The 19,076-nt window shown below is 45.7% G+C and overlaps 1 protein-coding gene across 1 annotated transcript; it reads left to right on the top strand.

Moving 5' to 3' along the window:
* The first annotated feature begins 1,607 nt into the window (after nucleotides 1–1,607).
* LOC115309531 (coagulation factor IX) lies at nucleotides 1,608–16,737 on the top strand. Its single transcript, XM_029967786.4, has 7 exons — nucleotides 1,608–1,701; nucleotides 2,760–2,969; nucleotides 5,293–5,439; nucleotides 8,704–8,825; nucleotides 10,861–11,088; nucleotides 12,139–12,375; nucleotides 16,136–16,737. The coding sequence occupies exons 1-7, from the start codon at nucleotides 1,608–1,610 to the stop codon at nucleotides 16,358–16,360; spliced, it is 1,263 nt and encodes a 420-aa protein (XP_029823646.4). The 3' UTR covers nucleotides 16,361–16,737.
* Nucleotides 16,738–19,076: the final 2,339 nt, after the last annotated feature.

Genomic DNA, 19,076 nt, shown 5'->3' with positions numbered 1-19,076 from the left:
ATGACTGCGCACAGCAGCATTGAAACATTTAGACTGGTTAAGTGGGCTGACAGCGCTCATATGGCGCTGTCATATGGCGCTGCCGCATATTACCTCTGATAATAACCCGAAAGAACTCTGAAAGGACAGTTCACGATTTCGATGGCCTTGGCATAATGCACCGTGAGGTAAAAGCCGGCGACACAATTTTATGAAGCAAAAAAAAAAAAATATATATATATATTTAACCGTCCCAACTTTGGCAGCGGTTAAACGGTTCGACAACTTAAAAATAATTTTTATCAGGAAGTTATTTTCTCGTGTTCCTTTTTAAAATTGTTTTTGATTGTCACACTTTGTTATTTATTAGTTTCGACTCTCGAGGAGTAAGGACACGTCCCGATAAATATATATGCAATTGAAATATTTTCATATGTTTTAGAAATAAAAAGCGCCTTTGAAAAGAGGGTTTCGAATCTGAGGCAACTGTTGTAAGTTGTATTGTCTCAGAGACAAAATTATAAAAAAAAAAAAAGCGTCGTACCCTACGTCCGATTTAATTATGCTTTTAAACTTTGCTATATAATGTACAAGCCGGAATCAATCTTTGAATCTCTCTTGACAGCTTTTGCGTCTGGTTCGGACCGCTAGCGCTACATTTGGGCAAAAAAACAAACTTACTTTAAGCAAACAAAAAAAAAAAAAAATGGGGGGGGGGGGGGGTAGTTTGCGTTTGCTAGCACAAGGTTTTGCGCACTGCGCGTGCTGATTTCTGCGCACTGCGCGTGCGCAGAAATCAAATTAGCGTGAAGTGAAGCTTTCTGCGCTCGCGCCACGCCGACAGCAGCGCCACCACAGTGACCTGACGTCAGATTCGCATGTTGGTATATATCCAAGGCTCCGTAAGTTGGAGTTGGCGGCCCCCATTGTTGGGGATGTGGCGCTTCGACGCATGATACAGCTCACTGACAGGATGAGAACGCAAGGGAGGTCCTTCAGTTGTCCCGCCTCCAGCGCGAGCTTCCCCGCTTCAATAACGCTTCCGTGTCTCGTGAGCCTCGAGCGGAACGCAAAGAGCGCGTGCTGGAGAACGGACATTCGAAAGAGACGCCGTGCCGTTCTCCTTTTTTCAGTGACTACTCATGGCTTGGACGTTAAGTCATCGTATCCGGTATCCTGTTGGGAATCAATCAATCAACCAATCAATCAGTCAATTAATCAGTCAATCAATCTTTTATTTTCACAAAAGAAAAAGGGGAACCCACAAAAGAAAAGGGGAAACGCAGGAGGCGCGAGCACGGCTAGCAGATAGGTCTGCTAGCCGCACAACTTCCTGAGCACTAGCCAACCTCCTGAACAGAATCCTACTTGCACTTGCCGAGAAGAAAGAAAAATAGATGGTGTGCAATGCATGCTGTAAGAGGAACGAGCTGAGCAGCGATGCAACCACAATGGCCGCTAACGTGACGTCAGTGCCAGCTATGTATAGCAGCGTGCTTTCACCACGCTCTTTTCAAGCTACGGTTGTTCTTGGAAGACACATAATAGCTTTCTCCACAGTTGGCTTTAATAGCCACAACTGAATAGGCTCTCTCCCCGCAACTCCGAAACGTCAACGGACGTGATATATGTTGTTCATGAAACTCGTTAAGGTCACCAATGTCATTTCCTGCAGGTGCCTCGATAATGCCCAGGCGAGCATCAAGGCCATCGCCAAGACAGGTACGCCAATATCTTGGTTGGAGAAGGTGAACTTGAGACTACACAAAGCGCAGGATGCGATAGCCCGCAAGTAGAAGGAAAATCGGGTAAAAATGGGTTCTAGCTTTTGGCTAGTGGCCCTCGAAAATTATAACCAATAATTATTGTCTTTTTTCCTCACCCAATCATAGCTACATCATATGTTTCGATACAGGATGAATCTACTTGATTTAACTTTTTTTTTTTTAAAGGGGGCGGCGCTACACAGGTATCGGCTTCACTGTATGTTTATCAGGCTTGGTGGACATTAAAGTTGGAACGACAATCACGATTAGTTTAATAATTAACCAATTTGTGTACCTGTATCTGATTTAATTACTTTGCGATTTATTTTTTGATTGCAGTTTCAAATTCAGGCGCAAGTAAAGGCTAATCTAATTGGTGTAATCTGCGAAAAGACAAATATTAATCCATAATTTTTCGCGTTTTTGCCGTACCTCGTCATGATCTAAGTAGCTTGTTCCCGACGAGTATTTTTTTAGAGGATACGCTACCGAGATAACGATGAGGTACCCCGTCACGAGTACGCCGCTTCTACATCCAGCTTCGGAGTTAGGTGACAAAAAAAGCGAAACTTCCTTTTTCTTATTATTGTGGGCGTGTTGCCTGACGGCCAAACTTTGTTTAGTATGAAAGTCCTGTCGCTGTCGATTTGCTGCCTTCGCCGTAATCTACTTCTCGCCACTCACAAGCTATGCTAATAAGTTGTAGAAAACATTCAAGTTTGACTTTGGTACTGACATTCTTGTAAAAAAAGTATTTTTAAGCAGGCCAGTATGATACACATATAAGTTGCTACTTAGCAATTTATATCTACGTACTGCGTTAGAACATAGAAGCACTCCTCAAGGGTTATAAATATATGCTGCTACACCCAGTGCCGTTATACGCGCCCAAGTGTGTACCAGACTTTACGCGGAAATGCACATTGATCAAAATAACGGGAAGAGCATAACCGCTGCGATAATTTACAACCTTTTCTCGCGTTGAAAACAACGAACGTGCCCTATTTCCCGAAGGACCATGCAAGCTGGAGTACTTTGGGCGTACGGTGACATGGAAGAGTCCCGACTACTCCAGGAGCTCGGTGCCTCCACTCAACTGCCACGTAATTCTGGAAGCTCAGCAAGGCCACGTCCTCAAGCTTGACCTCGCAGACGTGGGTTTAAGCGAAGGCAGAGACAGCTGCCATACTTCCATACTGGAAACGTGGGATGGAAACAATACAGGTATGTGTGTATCCATTGATGATGAGTGGCATTGGCGGACTATATAGTCTGGCGCTGTGAACAAATCGACGTAGCGCCGAGAGAGAAGAACAAGATTGAACCCATCACAGAGCCGTCTTCTCCAGCTCCATTGGGAGAATGCATCGTTTATGTTACTGCAGACACCACATAATCGGGGTTTTTCTGTTACTTCTTCCGGTTCCATCCTTGGTTGACTTTCGCAATTTGTATGCATGTGTGGAACATTTTCATCTGCCAGTAGCCCGTTCGTGTAAACTAAAAGAGGTAAACCATACGTTCTAGCTGGTATGGCACACTTGCGTGGCAGGCGCCATGCACGCGTAACGGACATCTCTGTGACATATAATTTCTAATAGTGTGCGAATAGCCCTTCGATTTGAATAGCGCAGTACCAGCCTCGAAACTGTGCAAAAACAGCCGATGTGTTGAGGCTTTTCATTCAAATGAGAAGGTTCTAACCGACAAAATCCGTACTGCTATTTAATTGGAACCTCTATTCCCACAACCCTAGTTATTTCACGAACGCTTAGCAGAGTACCCTTTTTAACTTTGCATGACCTTTCACTACAATAAAAAAAGAACGAGTTGCTTACCTTGCCCGAGTGAGAAACTTCTATACGTCATCAATAATTTTTGCCCCCCGTAACCTTTTCCTCGGGGATGAAATTGAAAAATGTTAGATTCAAATGAAAGTTTAAAACATTCTCTTTCACGGGAGCGCTCAACTTTTTCAACATAGTCCCAACCGGCGGCGGTGCACTTCCGCTACTGGCGCACTACTCTGCGCATGCTGTCGTACGTAATTGAGGGCAACTGTTGACGAGACCAACGCCGCGTTGGAGGAGCTGCAGTTCTGAGATGTTTTGCCTCTTTCACCTTACAGCCCGGATCTCGAGCCACCATACTTTTGCTGTTTTCCAACATAAAGGAACATCAGGTTACAAGGTATGCGCCCGGTAACGAGGTTAATTAGCGATGCAATGCGCCGTTGGTGTCGTCAACAGCCGCCCTCAATCATCTACGACGTCATGCGGAGAGTAGTGCACCAGTAGCGGAAGCGCATCGCTGCCGGGACACGATAGGGTCCTTTTTCATAGCAAACGCCACCAGTCGGTGCTCCGGTCTTTTTATTCCACAATACTGCTGACCGTGAGGGGGTCCAAGCAGGAGACGTCCCAGAGAACTTCCGGTTCATAAAAGGGATAAACAAAGCCCACCTTAACAGCACTGCTTTAAATTTCGATTGAACGTTTAACCCCCCATTCTCCAGGAGTCCAGGTGAACGCCAAGAAAACGAAGACGCGTGAGCTGCGTTGAATTTTTTTGAAAATCCTCGAAAACCAACTTGCCTCCTCCACGTTAAATTGTACAGTCGAAGGCCCTCATCAAGCCTCAAACTTTGTTGTCCGTGTAGCATTTATACTTTCTAGCACTTCTGACATAAGCAAGCTCGACACGCTTGCAAAGACGGTGCGACAGGAAGTCAAGGCCCATACGCACATTCGCGTTTGAGCGCGGTCCGTTCCGTAGCGGCAAGCGGGCGCGTTGCGTTGCGAAGACCGCTTGCGCCAAGCTTGTACGCACAGTTGCGTTGCCACGCAGTCAACCGCAGTCAAGAACCAATAATAACGCGCTATCATCGCTAGTGGCTCACCAATAGTAAGCGAAATCCAAGGCGACATGGCGGCGCACGGCGACAGCGTCGGTGTTCGATCTTGGGACAATCTCGCCGGCTTCCCCGACGTTTTGTCAAGCTTGAACCATCGCAGCCTTGGAAAATACAGTCCCCACCGCTCCCCAAAACGAAAAAGCAAGCACTGCAACCGGCGAACCGGATACGTCTCGCCGAGTCGGCTGGGTGGGGCGAGCCGAACGCGTCATCCCCTTTCCTCTTTCGGCTTCTGATTGGTCGAACGCACCCGAACGCACCGCAACGCTTCGGAAAGTTGAGCGAGTCTCTACTCGCTTGCGTCGCGCTACCGAGCGTTGCGGGAAGGCGCGCGTCGCTCTGCAAGCGACCGCGCCTGGCCGCAAGGACTCCGCAACGCACTCAAACGCGTCCAAACGCGAATGTGCGTATGGCCCTTCACTTAGGACGCAAGCGGCAGTTCATGTTTGGAAACAGCAAAAGGGTCTATACTAAAAATATATATGTGCAGCCGGGAAAGAGGAGATCCCATACTTCCTTTTGAGCGTAACATCTTTCCATTCCATCACTGAATAAAAAGGTTACAGCGGAAGAGGCAAAACTTGTTGATCACCCCTCGTACGAAGACTTCCCTCTCTCTTCCGTGCACATCAGGATCTCACCTGCTGGGTTCGTTCTGTGGAGCTGGATCCGAAGCCCAGTTCGTCACCACAAAGACCCGACACCTGTACCTCAAGTTTAAGCTGGACAGCGACGTTGAAGACGGATACTTTTTCATCAGGATCGACGCCATCACGGACGGTAAAAATACCCGTTTCTGCTTTACCCCCACCTAATGCACCCTTCTCCGAACCCACCCAGCGTATCTCATGGTACCTGCCCCCACAGTTTGAGAGTCGTGAGACCAGCTGGACAGAAGACCGGCCCAGCGAGCAGCCCACTAAATAATAGCTGGGCCGTCGTCACCCGCAAGATCCCCTCGCCCAGACTTGTACACGTTACTGAAAAATAGTAAGGAATTACATTTACAATTACGCAAGGCTAAATTGTAATTTATTACAATTACAATTACCCTCCCATAAAAGTAACTGACCGTTACCCCAAAAAGTAATCCGTTACTTTCGTGCCGTTACTTTCTACATTATTGTCCTCAAGTAAGAAACAAAGGGAAGAGGGTACGTTATTCAAGTTCTTATTGTTGCAACCTGTTCAATTTAATGACCTTGATTATTTTGAGCAACAGCTGGCTCTCGAAAGTCTCGTCAGACATTTTGCGTTATTTCATACTGAAGATGTTGACTCATGAGGCTATGGTTGACTGCTACGCTGAACACCCTCTGAACTGAGGCACCGGATGGGAGTGCTGTATTGTTCCTCACGAATGCTTAATTCTCTGCACTGAGCTTCTTCAGCGAAGCAATAGACGTACTATTTACCTCGAAGATAGAACAAAGCTTCGTCGTTGCAGCCGTTGCCTGATGTATGAGAGTTTTATTAGATCGTTCCGATACGTCGGATGCCCCCGATAACGATAGGATACATGCGGAAAGGCGGCGGGGTATCGGGTATCGTTATCGGAGTCATCGGACCGATCTACCAAAATTCTTTATTGTCTAAATCGCGAAGCTGAAGAAGTCTCAAACATCTAGCCAAAACTAGAATAAGAATTGATTTATGTCCATCGTACTATACCGACATATATTGCCAGACAATAGCAAAACATAGTTGTCACAGTAAGGGAATATTAAATAACAAATAAGGTTTGGCTCGATTATTTTCTTCCTTTGGTTCTAAACAGGTCGAGCCTCGGTTGAGACATTGGTGAATAAAAAAAAAAAAAAAAGAAAGTTTCCAGCATATAAATATAAGTAATAAAAAAAAGGACACTCATAAGAACCATTAATTAGGACGTCCGTTGAAACAAGGAAATGTAAACGCACGTTTGCCGTGTGTACCTTTCTTGGTGCCGTCCAAAAACGCACAGTGCACGAACCGACTGCAGTTTACTCCGGTGTTCTCCAGATAGACCTCCCCTGATGCCACGGGCAGCGAAGGGCAGAGTACTAAGTAAGCCGCGCTATGGCCCCACTCACCACTTTCAATCATTCCTCAAGCTCCAAGCCCAGAATATCAAATCTACGTCAGCCTCCATTATGTTTTATTTGTAAAAATATCTGCTTGAGATAAGATGCGTCCTGCTGAGGGAAAACAGGAAGAAGAAAGGAAGACTATTACCATTTTCCAAATGCTCGCAAAAAGCTGACTCACAAAAACGGTGACTGGGATGGAGATAATCTGGCTGGTATTCACAAATAAAGTGGGCCAACCCTAGAAGTTGGACTACAAAGAAGTAAGTAGCTTTTAAACAAAGTCAAATGATATAAAAGATGCAGAAAAAAATGCATCCTGTTTTCTAAGAGAAGGTGATAAGTGTGCATCGATGAACGAGGATGCTTGTGGCAATAACACCTTCGCATATTATCACATCTCTTTTTGTGGATTTTAGTGTAGACGGAGCGTTGTCTCGTGTTGCGACATTATGAAAATGGTCGCAGTCACTATAATCGAGGACATTGTTAAATCTTGTCGGTGCCCTTACCGCCTCGAGCTTCTCGAAGAGGCACACAATCACTTAGTGTCCTCCTCTCCCCGTCTTCGATCGCAAAGAAAAAACAAAGGGACTAAAAAAACGAATATAACTTGCACCCCCCCCCCCTTTTTTTTGTTGTTTTTTTTAGAAATATTTATTTGAATTTTTTGTTAGGGTCTAAAAAAATAGATTCAGGAGCTTGGTGTTGCAAAAAAAGGCTTTACGGAACTGAAGAGTGTCAAGCCTCCCTCGGCGCTGGTCAATTCGCGCGTGACAGTGTCACTGCGCTCGACTTTACCAAAATGAAAGAACCCTTTCTTTAGAAGGGGGGGGGGGGGGGGGGGGGGTTGGTCCTGGAAAGAAATGTAACGGATTACAAGAAATCCGTTACGTAAAAAATGTAAGGGAATTACTTTAAAATTACTCTAGAAAATATGTAATTATTCCGTTACTAAATTACTGATAAATATAAAGGATTACATGTAATTTCGTTACTTGTAACGGATTACGTACAAGTCTGCCCTCGCCCTCAGCCACGAGCTCCATTTAAACATCAACAGCACCTGTCTGGCATCTGTCCACTGTCATGACATCACCATTAGATGCAGCTTTGCAGGCCTTTATTACTTGCCTCTCTTGCTCCCCTGAACCAAACTAAATATTACTATTACTATTTTTGTTTTTATTTATAGTTGCATGATCATGACACTACCCGAGGTATGTGTGAACAGATGTTCTTGTGATACTATAATTCAAAGGTGACAGTTTCAAATACTATTCTGTACATTTTGTTTTTTCATGTCTGTGATTTTGTGATTTTTTGTATTTTGTTATGCTTGAGAATCTCAGACTACACACAGAACTGACAACGTGTGACTTTTTGTGCTAGCATTGAATGGTGGATGATAACCGACATGATGTAATTTATTTACACCCATGTCTCGTTAATATGGACCCCCTTAATATGGATACCCCGCTATATGGACACCAACTTTCGGGGACAAACTGGGAAAATACATGCATTTCTGTCTGGTTATTATAGACAACTCACATTATGGACGATGTTTTACGGGAACGGAGGTGTCCATATTCACGAGACATCACTGTATATACTTAATTCTTGCTTTCATCGGGAGTCTTAAGCTTCAGCTGGGAAACCGCTGTAAAGGCTCGACAATTTTTCTTCTCAAATTAGTTTTTTTTTTGTTGTATTATTTATGTTGATATATCTACAACCGTGATTTAGTCCTTCAAGCCCATGAAAGCTCTGACGAACCCGCTGCAATGCCGTGGATATATGATCTTCGTTTTCAAATAAATTATTATTATTACCTATTACTACAGAGTTAGCTTACGCTCTTCTTTGTATGTTGTAATTTCGCTATCTTGTTGCCAACCGTTTTGGGACATTGCTGGTCCCGTGTGGAAGCCCACTGCCATATTCTGCTGTGACAGCGCTCTATTTTGTGTTGCAGTGTACGGGCGGCCGGTGGTCAGTAAACCCTTGGACAGCCAAAGTGACGACGTAGACGACCAAAGCGGTGGTGGCAAGGTGGTTGGAGGCAAGGAAGTCAAGAAGGGATCCCATCCCTGGCAGGTCGATCTCACCTTCGTGAACATCTTTAGTACACAGTGTCTTGGTCTGTCGTTATAACGTATATCGTGTCCTAGGGACAATCGGGACTTTCAGCAAACCGTTACCGTGTTCCATGTGCCGCAGTACTGGAGCCTTTGAAGCATGCTTTCAAGCGCGCGCCCGGAGTGACACTGACCGCGAGGCGAGCGCTTAAAACCATACACGCTCCAGTAGTGCAGTACGCGGAACACGGTAACGGTTTGCTAAAAGTCCCTAGTTACATATACACCGTTTACTAACCTACATTTTTGTAAATTCAATACTGAGCATAGTAAATTCCTAACTTTATATGTACTGTAACAGGAGGCTGTTACATACCCAAGCATGTCTCACTGTTACATACCCAAGCGTGTCTGCGGTAGATTGATCCTCAGCTCTTTTGAACGCATCCTACAATCACAAAATTGCGTTAATGACTGTCTCTTCAAATTCCTGCCTGCGTCTTGCGAAGCTCCAAGTTTGATGTCACTGCAATTAGAGCCCTCATGCCAGTACACAGTTATATTAACTCAGTGTTTTTACTGAACTCGTGCAATAGCGTCGGACTAAAGGGCGGGGGGGGGGGGGGGGGGGCGGTAGATTCCTGGGCATTTTGATACACGCATTTCTAGTAAACAGTTCAGGAGATCCCCTACCTCTAGTGAAAAAGATATTAAAAGAGAGTGTTAATTACGAACACATGAGAATATAAAAGGGCATGCAAATACTAATATACGCCTTATAATATAAAGTAAAAAAAAGTTCTGATATGTTTATTCAATATATATATATAAATTTCTTTTCAGTAGTCCCCCCTCATCTCCCGTACACTTTCGATGCCATTGACCCCGTATTAGTACACGGTTCAATGAACTCAATAGACAGTTTTAGTATAGCGTTGCTGGCTCTTACGTACGCAATACGCAATAGTATAGCGTACGCAGTATAGCGTACGCTAAAGACGACCTGCTCGGACCGAATTTAGTTGTGCGTTACGTTTCCGAGTGAACACCTCGCATGATCTTGGTTAAATTTGCCAGAGCCGTAGAATTCCGCGTGCTTATAGAGCCACCATACTCCTGGAAAGAAATATTAAAAATGAAAACGTGTCCAATCATTTTATTCAAAGTTAAACCAAGCCGCAGCTGCCTCGTCAAGCGCGGTTTTCTGCGGGGTACAGAGGCTACGAATAAGAGTGCGTAGCCAAATTCAATCATGGGGCCTCCGTCAGTCGTCCCGTGGAAACGGCACCTTTTATCAATGCTATCGTGGAATGAAATTAATGACCTACTGATGTCCAGCGCAGAGCGAGAACTTCGGCGATCTCTTGAAGAGTCGTTCGTCCGTCGGCGATGCACTGTACGAATAGGTTTAGCGTTGAGCAGATCGCAGCGTTGACGCACATACCGAGCGGTGAACGTTTTTACTGTGCACTCTTTCAGCTGCACGGCGATCTAATTCGACCGCGGTAGGTCCCAGAAAGAATTGCCGAGTTGAACACCACGCAATTTCACGTAACAAAAAACTTCGAGAACACCAAGTCGCCCTTGCTGCGCCAGTCGAGGTAACCGCCAACTTGAAACTGGCGCTCTCGTTGGGCCCGAGATCTCTCGAGTGCGTCCCGCAAAGCCCGCTAGCCAGCAACGCAAAATCCCCATCGTTGCGTGCGTACGCAGTATGCTAGCCCTTCTATTGCGTTCTGCGCATGAGCACTCACGACCCGCAATTTCTTTGCGTACGTAAAGCTATAGCGTACGGTCCACTAAAACTGTCTAATGTTATAAAAATGAAGCAAAAAATACAAAGGTTGTATCAAGCCAACTGATAGCAACGTACCGACCGACATCATAAAGCAGCATAAACGGAATGTTTATGGGGTAGATTCAGTTTGTTGACGACTCCAACAAAATTAACACAGGCCAGTCATATAACTGCCTATAACGTGGGCTGTTACTATAAGTGTCTACTGTTACATAATTTTATTTTTCATTGCACCTGATTGAGGATGGCAATGCAGGTGATGTTCCGGCTACCTGAGCAACCTGCTCACTGCGGAGGTGCCTTGCTGAACGAGCGCTGGGTCCTGACAGCAGCCCACTGCTTTGACCTTCTGCCATCGGATGTCAAGCTATCTCAGATACAGGTCCTCCTGGGGAAACACAATCAGTTCGTTTCTGAACCGAACCAACTACTTGCGGGCATCAAGCATATGGTCATGCACCCTAAGTACGATAGGGTGTCACAGGTAAGCATCCCAACAAAAACGCAACATAACATTTAATCATACCGTTCAGACTGGTAACTCACACTGACTATGCTCTAGAACACCCATGAAGTTAGCGCTGCACATTAAATTACGTACAAGCGTGCGTAATACACGACAGTATCTCGTGAAATGTCAGATGCAAAATTCAGAGCAAAGGACAGTCCCTCTACCCTATTCCGGGATTTTTCAGGTTTCGGTGATCGAAAAGTTATTGACCGCTTCAGATCAGCAGGCACTGCCATCCAGCAAGCCATCTTCCAGAATAAATTTGCGCCAGGAGTTAAGTCAATACTGCAACATCGGGGCAGTCAAAGCGCCATTGAAGGCAGCGTACTTTGGTAAGACAGGATACCCCAAAAAATTTGCCTGCTATTTTCCCTCGATAGTTCTTATATCCGGTTTCTTGCTTTGCACAACACTCCAGCATATATAGTAATGTGCGTGAGAAACAACCTTCCGCCAAAATATAAAAAAAGTGAAAGTGGAATTGCAGAATGTATAGTTGTCATCATTAAATATAGTTGTCAAGTTGCCCCTTAACTAGCTCGTAGGCATACGAGAAAAAACATTCAATCAAAGATTTACCAGTGACATTAGCTAAAGTACTCTTGAATCCAAAAATTGCGTGAATAATAAACTATTGGGCAGAAAACGAACATGTAAGTTTCCCATATTGGCAGCATTGCTCAGCATTCTGGTACGTGTTCACTTTTTGACAGCTAATATGAACCATATATTAATAGTGAATCATTTCAAATCCTTCCCACATTAGGACCCCCAAAAGGGGGGTTCAAAACAGACTAGACACCTGAAGGAAAGTCACTTGGTGTAAGGACAACAGATAGGCTGACTTATTTAGAACGATTATTCCTTTCTGTCCAAGGTCCTCGAATCTACCCCTCAGCTATAAAAAAAAAATACTGCTGTTCTAATAGGTCTGGTACTAAAGAATTTATGGTTCAGCTAGAGAGAAAATTGTCAATTTGCATCCTAATATAATATCATCGTCTTCCCGTTTTGGTTACGCAGGACTCTGACCTCGCCTTGGTGGAATTGGATGCGAGTATAGAGTTCAGCGACTACGTCCGACCTGTGGCATTGGGTGACCCGGGTTTCATAGAAAAAGAGTACTTCAGCAAGCCCAACGTGCACGGCATTGTGTCCGGCTGGGGAAAAACGGAGACAACAGAGCACTCCAAGGTGCTGCAGGAAATCAAGGTTCCTATCAAGATGCCTGTTGTGTGCAAAGCCTCCACGGAACTTGAGGTGCGTATGAGTTTTGGCCGTTTTGGCTATACGAGGGCGTTAATATCGGAACCGTGAACAGAAACTGCCCGGTCATACGCAAGGAGCACAAGTGGGTTGGAGCACACATATTTGACTAGTAGATATCGTACCTATTATTACTTATCAACTCTTTGTATTATAATTTAATCTTGTTTGGGGGGACCGGTAATATTGCAGCCAGTCACCGCCTTCTCCTCGTTGTCATGACTTTCATTAATTAACGAACAAAATAATAAAAAAATCTCCCAATTTCCCGCCGATTTTGTAATACAATTTATATTGTGGTCTGATGTCAATTTTAAATGTCGATTAATGCTTCGTGAGCATTGCACATATTTGGGCTGAAGTCCCTTCTAAAGTACTTGTACAAACCGTCAGCCCCTCCCCCCCCCCCCCCCAAAAAAAAAAAAAAAAATTGTTTTGGGGGGGGGGGGGTTATTTAGTTTGATGCGATTTGGTAGAAGCGAGTGTGAAAAACGTAAAACCTTTCAAATAAACTAATTTTCTAATTCGAGGAAATTTAGAAGCAAGGTTCAAATAATATATGAGCTAGCACAAATATGGAAGGAGCATAGCACATTGAGACACATTCTAATATTCTTATGTTTTATACAATGTTGTTACAAACCAGTACCAGTAACAACTTTTAGCAGAAAGGTATACAATGTGTATTCATCCGTCGCCACTCGTAATATCACCGTACCTTTATGAAAATAGAATAAAGCAAACTTGTCCGACGAAGCTCCGTGCTCCGCTGCTTCTTGGCATTGCGCCTACGCTTGCGGAGAAGCGCTCCTTCTGAAGAGGTTAAAGGGGCCCTTAAAGGGCAACTCCACTCAAAAAGTCGACCCTATCGAAATGACTGATATCGCTTTAGGAGGTCAAAATACGGTCATACCCAAAATATCACGTCAAACCGACGCCGCGTTACCGATTAAAACCAATATTAAAAATGTTCTCCCGGCTCGGTTAGCGGCCCGAAAGCGGGTGAGCAACGCTGGCACCGGGTGAGCTAGTCAAGCAACACTGGGCAATGACGTAGTTCTAGTCCTACGCTCTCGTACGGACGCCGCGAGCGCTTCGTTTCCCGTGGCATTCTGCGGTTCTGCTGACGGCACGAGGTGTTTACCACATTATCCTGTGTTTCCCTATTTTTATTAGCCTCCAGGCAGTTCCTTTAACTCCAGCATTGCTTCCGCGACAGCGCGGAAGAGAGCGAAGCGGTGCCACTCGCTCACGCGCGCGTCGTGGAGCCGGAGAGACTCGCCGGACTCGCGTTGGGCAATGTCGAGCAGGATTTGCAATGGTCTGGGTTGCACCAACAACCCGGTGCGCAACCCGGAGCTGCGGTTCCACCAGTTCCCAAGAGACCGGAAGAGGCACAAGGTGTGGTTCGGTGCCGTTCGCCGGATTGACTTCGGAAGACCGTTGACTCCGAGCTCCAACGCGAAGCTCTGCTACCAGCACTTTACGTCAGACACCTACACACGGGATCTGCGGCTGCTGGCTTTTGCGGGTTTCTCCACGAAACAGGCGTCTTTGAAGAACGATGCGGTGCCGTCGCTGTTCGCGTACCGTCCGCCGGCTGCTCCAGCACGATCGGCCGGACGCAGCAGGTCGCGGCTGATCTAACTAGCGTGCACATAAAGGCACCTTGGCTTTAACAACTTAGACCACTTGTGGATAGATCTGTCCATCTATCTCCCATTATTTCGTTTTCTCTCGGTCCGCGAGCAAGAAACAAATACAGTCACGCTGCGCCGGCACCGACCGCGTCATATTTATAGCAGTCGGATTCGCTTTTCGGCCGCCACATTTATAAATACGCACTAAATCTTACTACATTTGGTGCATATTAACAAAGTGCAGCGGTAAAAAAAGACAATGTGCATCTAACCTTCTGTTTTGAAACTCCACGTGCGATTGAGCCGACCTCGTCGGTGCGTCGGCGCGTCAGCTCAGAAGCGCGGGACCAGAACTAGGTCATGCCGACGACGCGCCACTAGTATCAGTGTTGCCAAGCTGCTTCAACCGGTAGTTTCGTTTTCGCCGTGCCGCCGGAACGATACTTGGATTCGCGATATCTACAAAACTATACACACTACTGAAAAACAAATTATATCTCGTGATTCAGGGCCGCCGGCTTCGACTAAACAGATCATAACCCAAAAATTGTAAAATGGAGTGGAGTTGCCCTTTAAACGTCTACCTTTTTTTGCGGTTTCCACGTCTCTTGGGGTTCGGGCAAGCCAGCGGGCACGGAGAGAGTAACTAAATATCAGTGCGTCATATTTTAACCGGACGACGCGGAAACCTCCTCCACCGACGAGGGCGACCCGCGGTACCACAAGCGCGCGATATGTGACGTCTTTGGTCCTGGGCTGACTACTGGTCAGAGCCGCTAAAAGCTTCTTCTTAGTCGAAGTACAAAATATAAGTGGCGCGAACCGTTTCGATTATTCATGAAAGTAGTTTTTGTTCAGTATTTTAGATCAGAAAATAAATAAATGCAGTTTATAAAGTCGGAGAACAGAAATCACCCGTCGACATACCCGCCAAGCGGTAAAAAAGGCGGCGCATACTAGAAAGAAATAGTGGAATCAGGCTCCGACAAGCAGCGAGCGTAGAAAGGTCCCGGATGTACGCGGCGGCGCTGCGGTCGTTTACGGACTCTAGGATCCGACCGGTTCTGAGCATTTCGAAGGCCTTCGGCGCAGGTTTGGCTTCCTGTTTGGCCGTTTCGCGGTATGGCAGCGCGAAGTGGCTCCCGTTCTGAACTGATCTTTGCCCGTGTTTGCTGTTATTTGTGGCCAATGAAGTGTCATGCCAAATTAGTGTTTAATCGCGCAGCAAATGCAATGCAAGCCGCCCTGGCTGTCCGCTTCATACAGCCTATCCAGAACACGCTTTAGTGGCGCCCTCTCAAGCCGTCGACACGGAGTGCGGCAGCCGTGAGCGCTCGCTAAGCTCACTACCCCTCCTCTAGCCCACGGCCACTCAAGCGACCAAGAAGGTCATGAAGGAGGTTGTTTTTTGCTTGTTTTTGTAATTTTAATTTGCCCATAACTTTTAATATAAAGCGAAATTCGAGAGAAAAAAAAAAGTTTCATTACGTTACTACGTTTAGTGCGCTCGGGTTCGGTGCAAATTAAAAACCAATAGAAAAGACACTGCAGGGCCTCTTTAAGCGCCCAACGTAACGAACATTTTCCTCACATCAAGACTAGACCCCCAACTGCCACGCACAAATTTAAAAATAAACTCTCGGCTATTTCGGATGTGTACGCTAACTGACGAAAATTAGAGCAATAGTCTAGATAGTGTCAAAAATCATATTGGCCCCGAAAAATTGTTTTGTTTTATAATGCTTACGTTGTGTTACCTATCCACAAATGCATAATGTAGTCTGGGAAACCAAGGATTTCACTGCACACAGTTCAGAGTTGAGACGCAGTGAATTGTAAAGGTCAATGCCATATACTGACTGAAAAAAAAAATGTATAACAGTGCTGACTCATGATCACACAGAAATAGTTAAACCTTTCCACAGCCAAACAATATACTACAAGGCAACATTGTTGAGACGTCATGTAGAATTAGTTGAGCTAGGCCCATACATTTTTCGATATTCCATATAAATCCGGAATGAGTGCGAAGGGTTCCATGCTTATGCTTTAGCTACAATAGAAATGTGAAAATGGGAAAGGCATTCAATTTTTTTTTTTCGTCTGCTTTTCAGATTACTGCAAACATGTTCTGTGCTGGATACTCCAAAGGACAGTCCCACCGAGACGCTTGCAAAGGGGACAGTGGGGGCCCATTGGTGGCAGAGGGCGATGGCAAATACTACGCCATCGGCATTGTGAGCTTCGGAGAAAGAAGCTGTCTGTCGAAAGGAAAATATGGATTCTACGTAATGGTACACAAATTCATGCCGTGGATCAAGATGGTTACTGGGCTCTAACTTTTAACCTGTGTATGTTGGCACTCTTTTAATCCTGCCCTCTTCTAATAGCAACAACCTGAAATAGTCATAACGTCAAAGAACACACCACGTAGCAAGTGTCCTTATCGTATTTAGTCCTGCTGTGACGTACGAGGAGTAAGTACTTGCTGCGATCCAGTCACCATTTGCATAACATACGGAAGGAGCCTGAAACAAGAGCTTTGTTCCTTTATCTTTCCTTTGCAGCAAGGCCCTCTTATTGCACCATTTACGGGAATTTATCAACACAGAAAGTGAATAGGCCAGAAATCGAAAGTAGTACATTAAAAGATAATGCAACAAGTGTCTCCAGACATGTCATATTTATGTACAAGTAAAAAGCAGTATGTCAAAGATTGAACTTGTTGACCATTGTTGGATGACGGGTCACAAGTTTGACTCTGACAAGGTTTCGACCTTGACGCATGAACAAAGGTGCGGCACACACAGATACATGGACATGGGCGTCCGCAGAATTTTTTCCAGGGGAGAGCACACTTATCCTTCTCTTCCCTTCCCCCTTTCTTGCTTTCTTTCCCTTGCCCCCTTCCCCGCCCCGCCCGCCCCCCCCCCCCCCCCCCCCCCCCCCCCCCCCCCTGGGCCGGAATGTTAGCTATGTTGGATATTTTCAGCACGTTCTCACGTTACTCTCTAGCTGCTTTCACGGCTGCTCCCTGGATTTTGGACTACACACCCGTTGATCTCTATGACAATTGCTGGATCGCGCTTCCCGCTCCCGCGAGTGAAGCCACTGAGCAGCCATCTTGCATGTCGAAAAATCACGTTCCTTGGAGCGTTGCGGAGACTATAGCGGCAGCGTGCTCAAGACACATTTTCTACTCGTTCGTCATCATTCGTCGAAGGAGTTTTTTCAAACCCTCTGTAAGCCGTGAGACTTGCCGTAGAGAACACGCGGAAATTTTTACGGAAGCGCAGTGCCGCAGAAAAAAGGCACAACGCGTCGAAAGCAAGTTTCGACGGGCTCGTGGCGTTATCAAAACTTCCTTAACACGTTTTTTTTCTTTCCGTTTAGATTTTTCGTTTTTCAGTAGCCATTTTGAATTTGTGGATAAAAAAATAACCTGCCGGGAACAGTAAGTCCATGTTATTTAGAAAATGTAGTTGGTTTGGGTAGTTAAAAAAACCACCGGAGTATTCTTTAACTGCTGTGGGTGCAGCTCCCCCCTCAAAATTCCAAGGAGGGGAGGGGGGGGGGGGGGGGCAACTGCCCCCTGCACCCCTCTGCGGACGCCCATGTACATGGAATCATGGTGCAGCCGCCGTAACTGATTGGCTAGCAATGCCAACCATAGTTCCCTTCCCGAAGTGTATGCTCCTTAGATAGAAACTCTTGTTTTGCCTTTTCATTCCTGCCATCTTAGCATCATTGATGATATCTCCTGTACGGGAGACGAAACATCTCATTAAATTGTTATTCCTCTCCAGTCAAGTCGGTGTGGTTCGTTTCGTTATGATGAGCCCCGGCTTCTGGGTTATTCTTGCGTCAATGAAAACGATTGCCCTAGATAGCCTGCAGACAGTCCAAGGAAAACTACACTTCTTGGACGTCTTCCAAAAATGTGAGCTCATCTAGCTGCTCCTTGATGTCCAAATGTTGTTTCATTTGCAAAGTGACAAGCAGCCACTCGAGCACATTTGAGTGGTCACTACAAATAAAGAGGAGTAAATTGCACTTCTGTGCAGCCAGAACACCAAGACTTAGCTGCAGTTGGAAAAGGATATGCTAATGTAGCAGCAGCAGCCCAGCCCCCCCCCCCCCCCCCCCCCCCCCCCTCTTCACCCACATACACAATCAGACATTTCAGATATTCCTGGTAAACAATTTGGAGGAAGGGGAGGGAAGTCCCTTTCCTTATCTGGATACTTCCGATGCCTCTGGTGAATGATGTATCGTAATGTCATGAGACCCTCGGTGTGATGTAGCCTTGCCACACATTCTCCTATTGTTGTGGCATGAGCACACAAACTCTATGCGGAGAACAAGTTCGTCCGCTTCTTTTGGAGGGGTCGTGGTTACGTCAGAATGCCGAGCTGTGATTGAGCGATAGTAAGTGGGTAGACCTCAAGGCAGCTTGCTTTGAGGTCTACCCACTGTCCTAAAATCAGAAACTCGGCGCTCGGCATTCTTACGTCATCGCAACCCCTGCAAAGAAGCAGACGAATTTGCGCTCCGCAATGATTTGAAACCTTTAATGTTAACACATGCATTCAGAACAGCTATGCAAAGTCAGGATTCTTTACCCTTGCATCCACCTGAACAAAACATATTCACTGCGCGTGCATATAACCAACTCTCTAGAGAAATTAACTTCATGTAAAAGTGAAACAACCGAATAGTGTCCTTAACAAATGAATTGGAGCAATACAGACAGCCAGTCGTCTGCTTCTTGCACCAGGGGTTGCGGTGATGTCAGGATGACGGCGAGTTCTGATTGGCTTTGATTGGACAAATAGTGGGTAGACTTCAATGCTAGATGCCTTGAGGTCTACCCACTATTTGTTTCAATCAGCCAATTAGAGCTTGGTGTTCTGACATCACTGCAACCCCTGGGCAAGAAGCAGACAAACTTGCGCTCCACATAAATTTTTCCGACTAAACTTCCACAAACTAATGTTTTTTGGAATAAGGAGTTCAAACAAAAACCTAAGGGGCACTATAAGCAGTACGAAGAAC

This window comes from Ixodes scapularis, unplaced genomic scaffold (genome assembly GCF_016920785.2).
Source record: "Ixodes scapularis isolate PalLabHiFi unplaced genomic scaffold, ASM1692078v2 PGA_scaffold2__306_contigs__length_199485367, whole genome shotgun sequence".
Classification (NCBI taxonomy): domain Eukaryota; kingdom Metazoa; phylum Arthropoda; class Arachnida; order Ixodida; family Ixodidae; genus Ixodes; species Ixodes scapularis.
This window is presented reverse-complemented; position numbering and strand designations above follow the sequence as displayed.

Excerpts from the sequence above, each read along its gene's own strand:
- LOC115309531 (XM_029967786.4), top strand. The coding sequence starts at position 1,608 with ATGTTGTTCATGAAACTCGTTAAGGTCACCAATGTCATTTCCTGCAGG. Across the intron at positions 5,440-8,703 it reads GATCGACGCCATCACGGACG|TGTACGGGCGGCCGGTGGTC; the intron begins GTAAAAATACCC and ends TTTGTGTTGCAG. Across the intron at positions 12,376-16,135 it reads AAGCCTCCACGGAACTTGAG|ATTACTGCAAACATGTTCTG; the intron begins GTGCGTATGAGT and ends TCTGCTTTTCAG.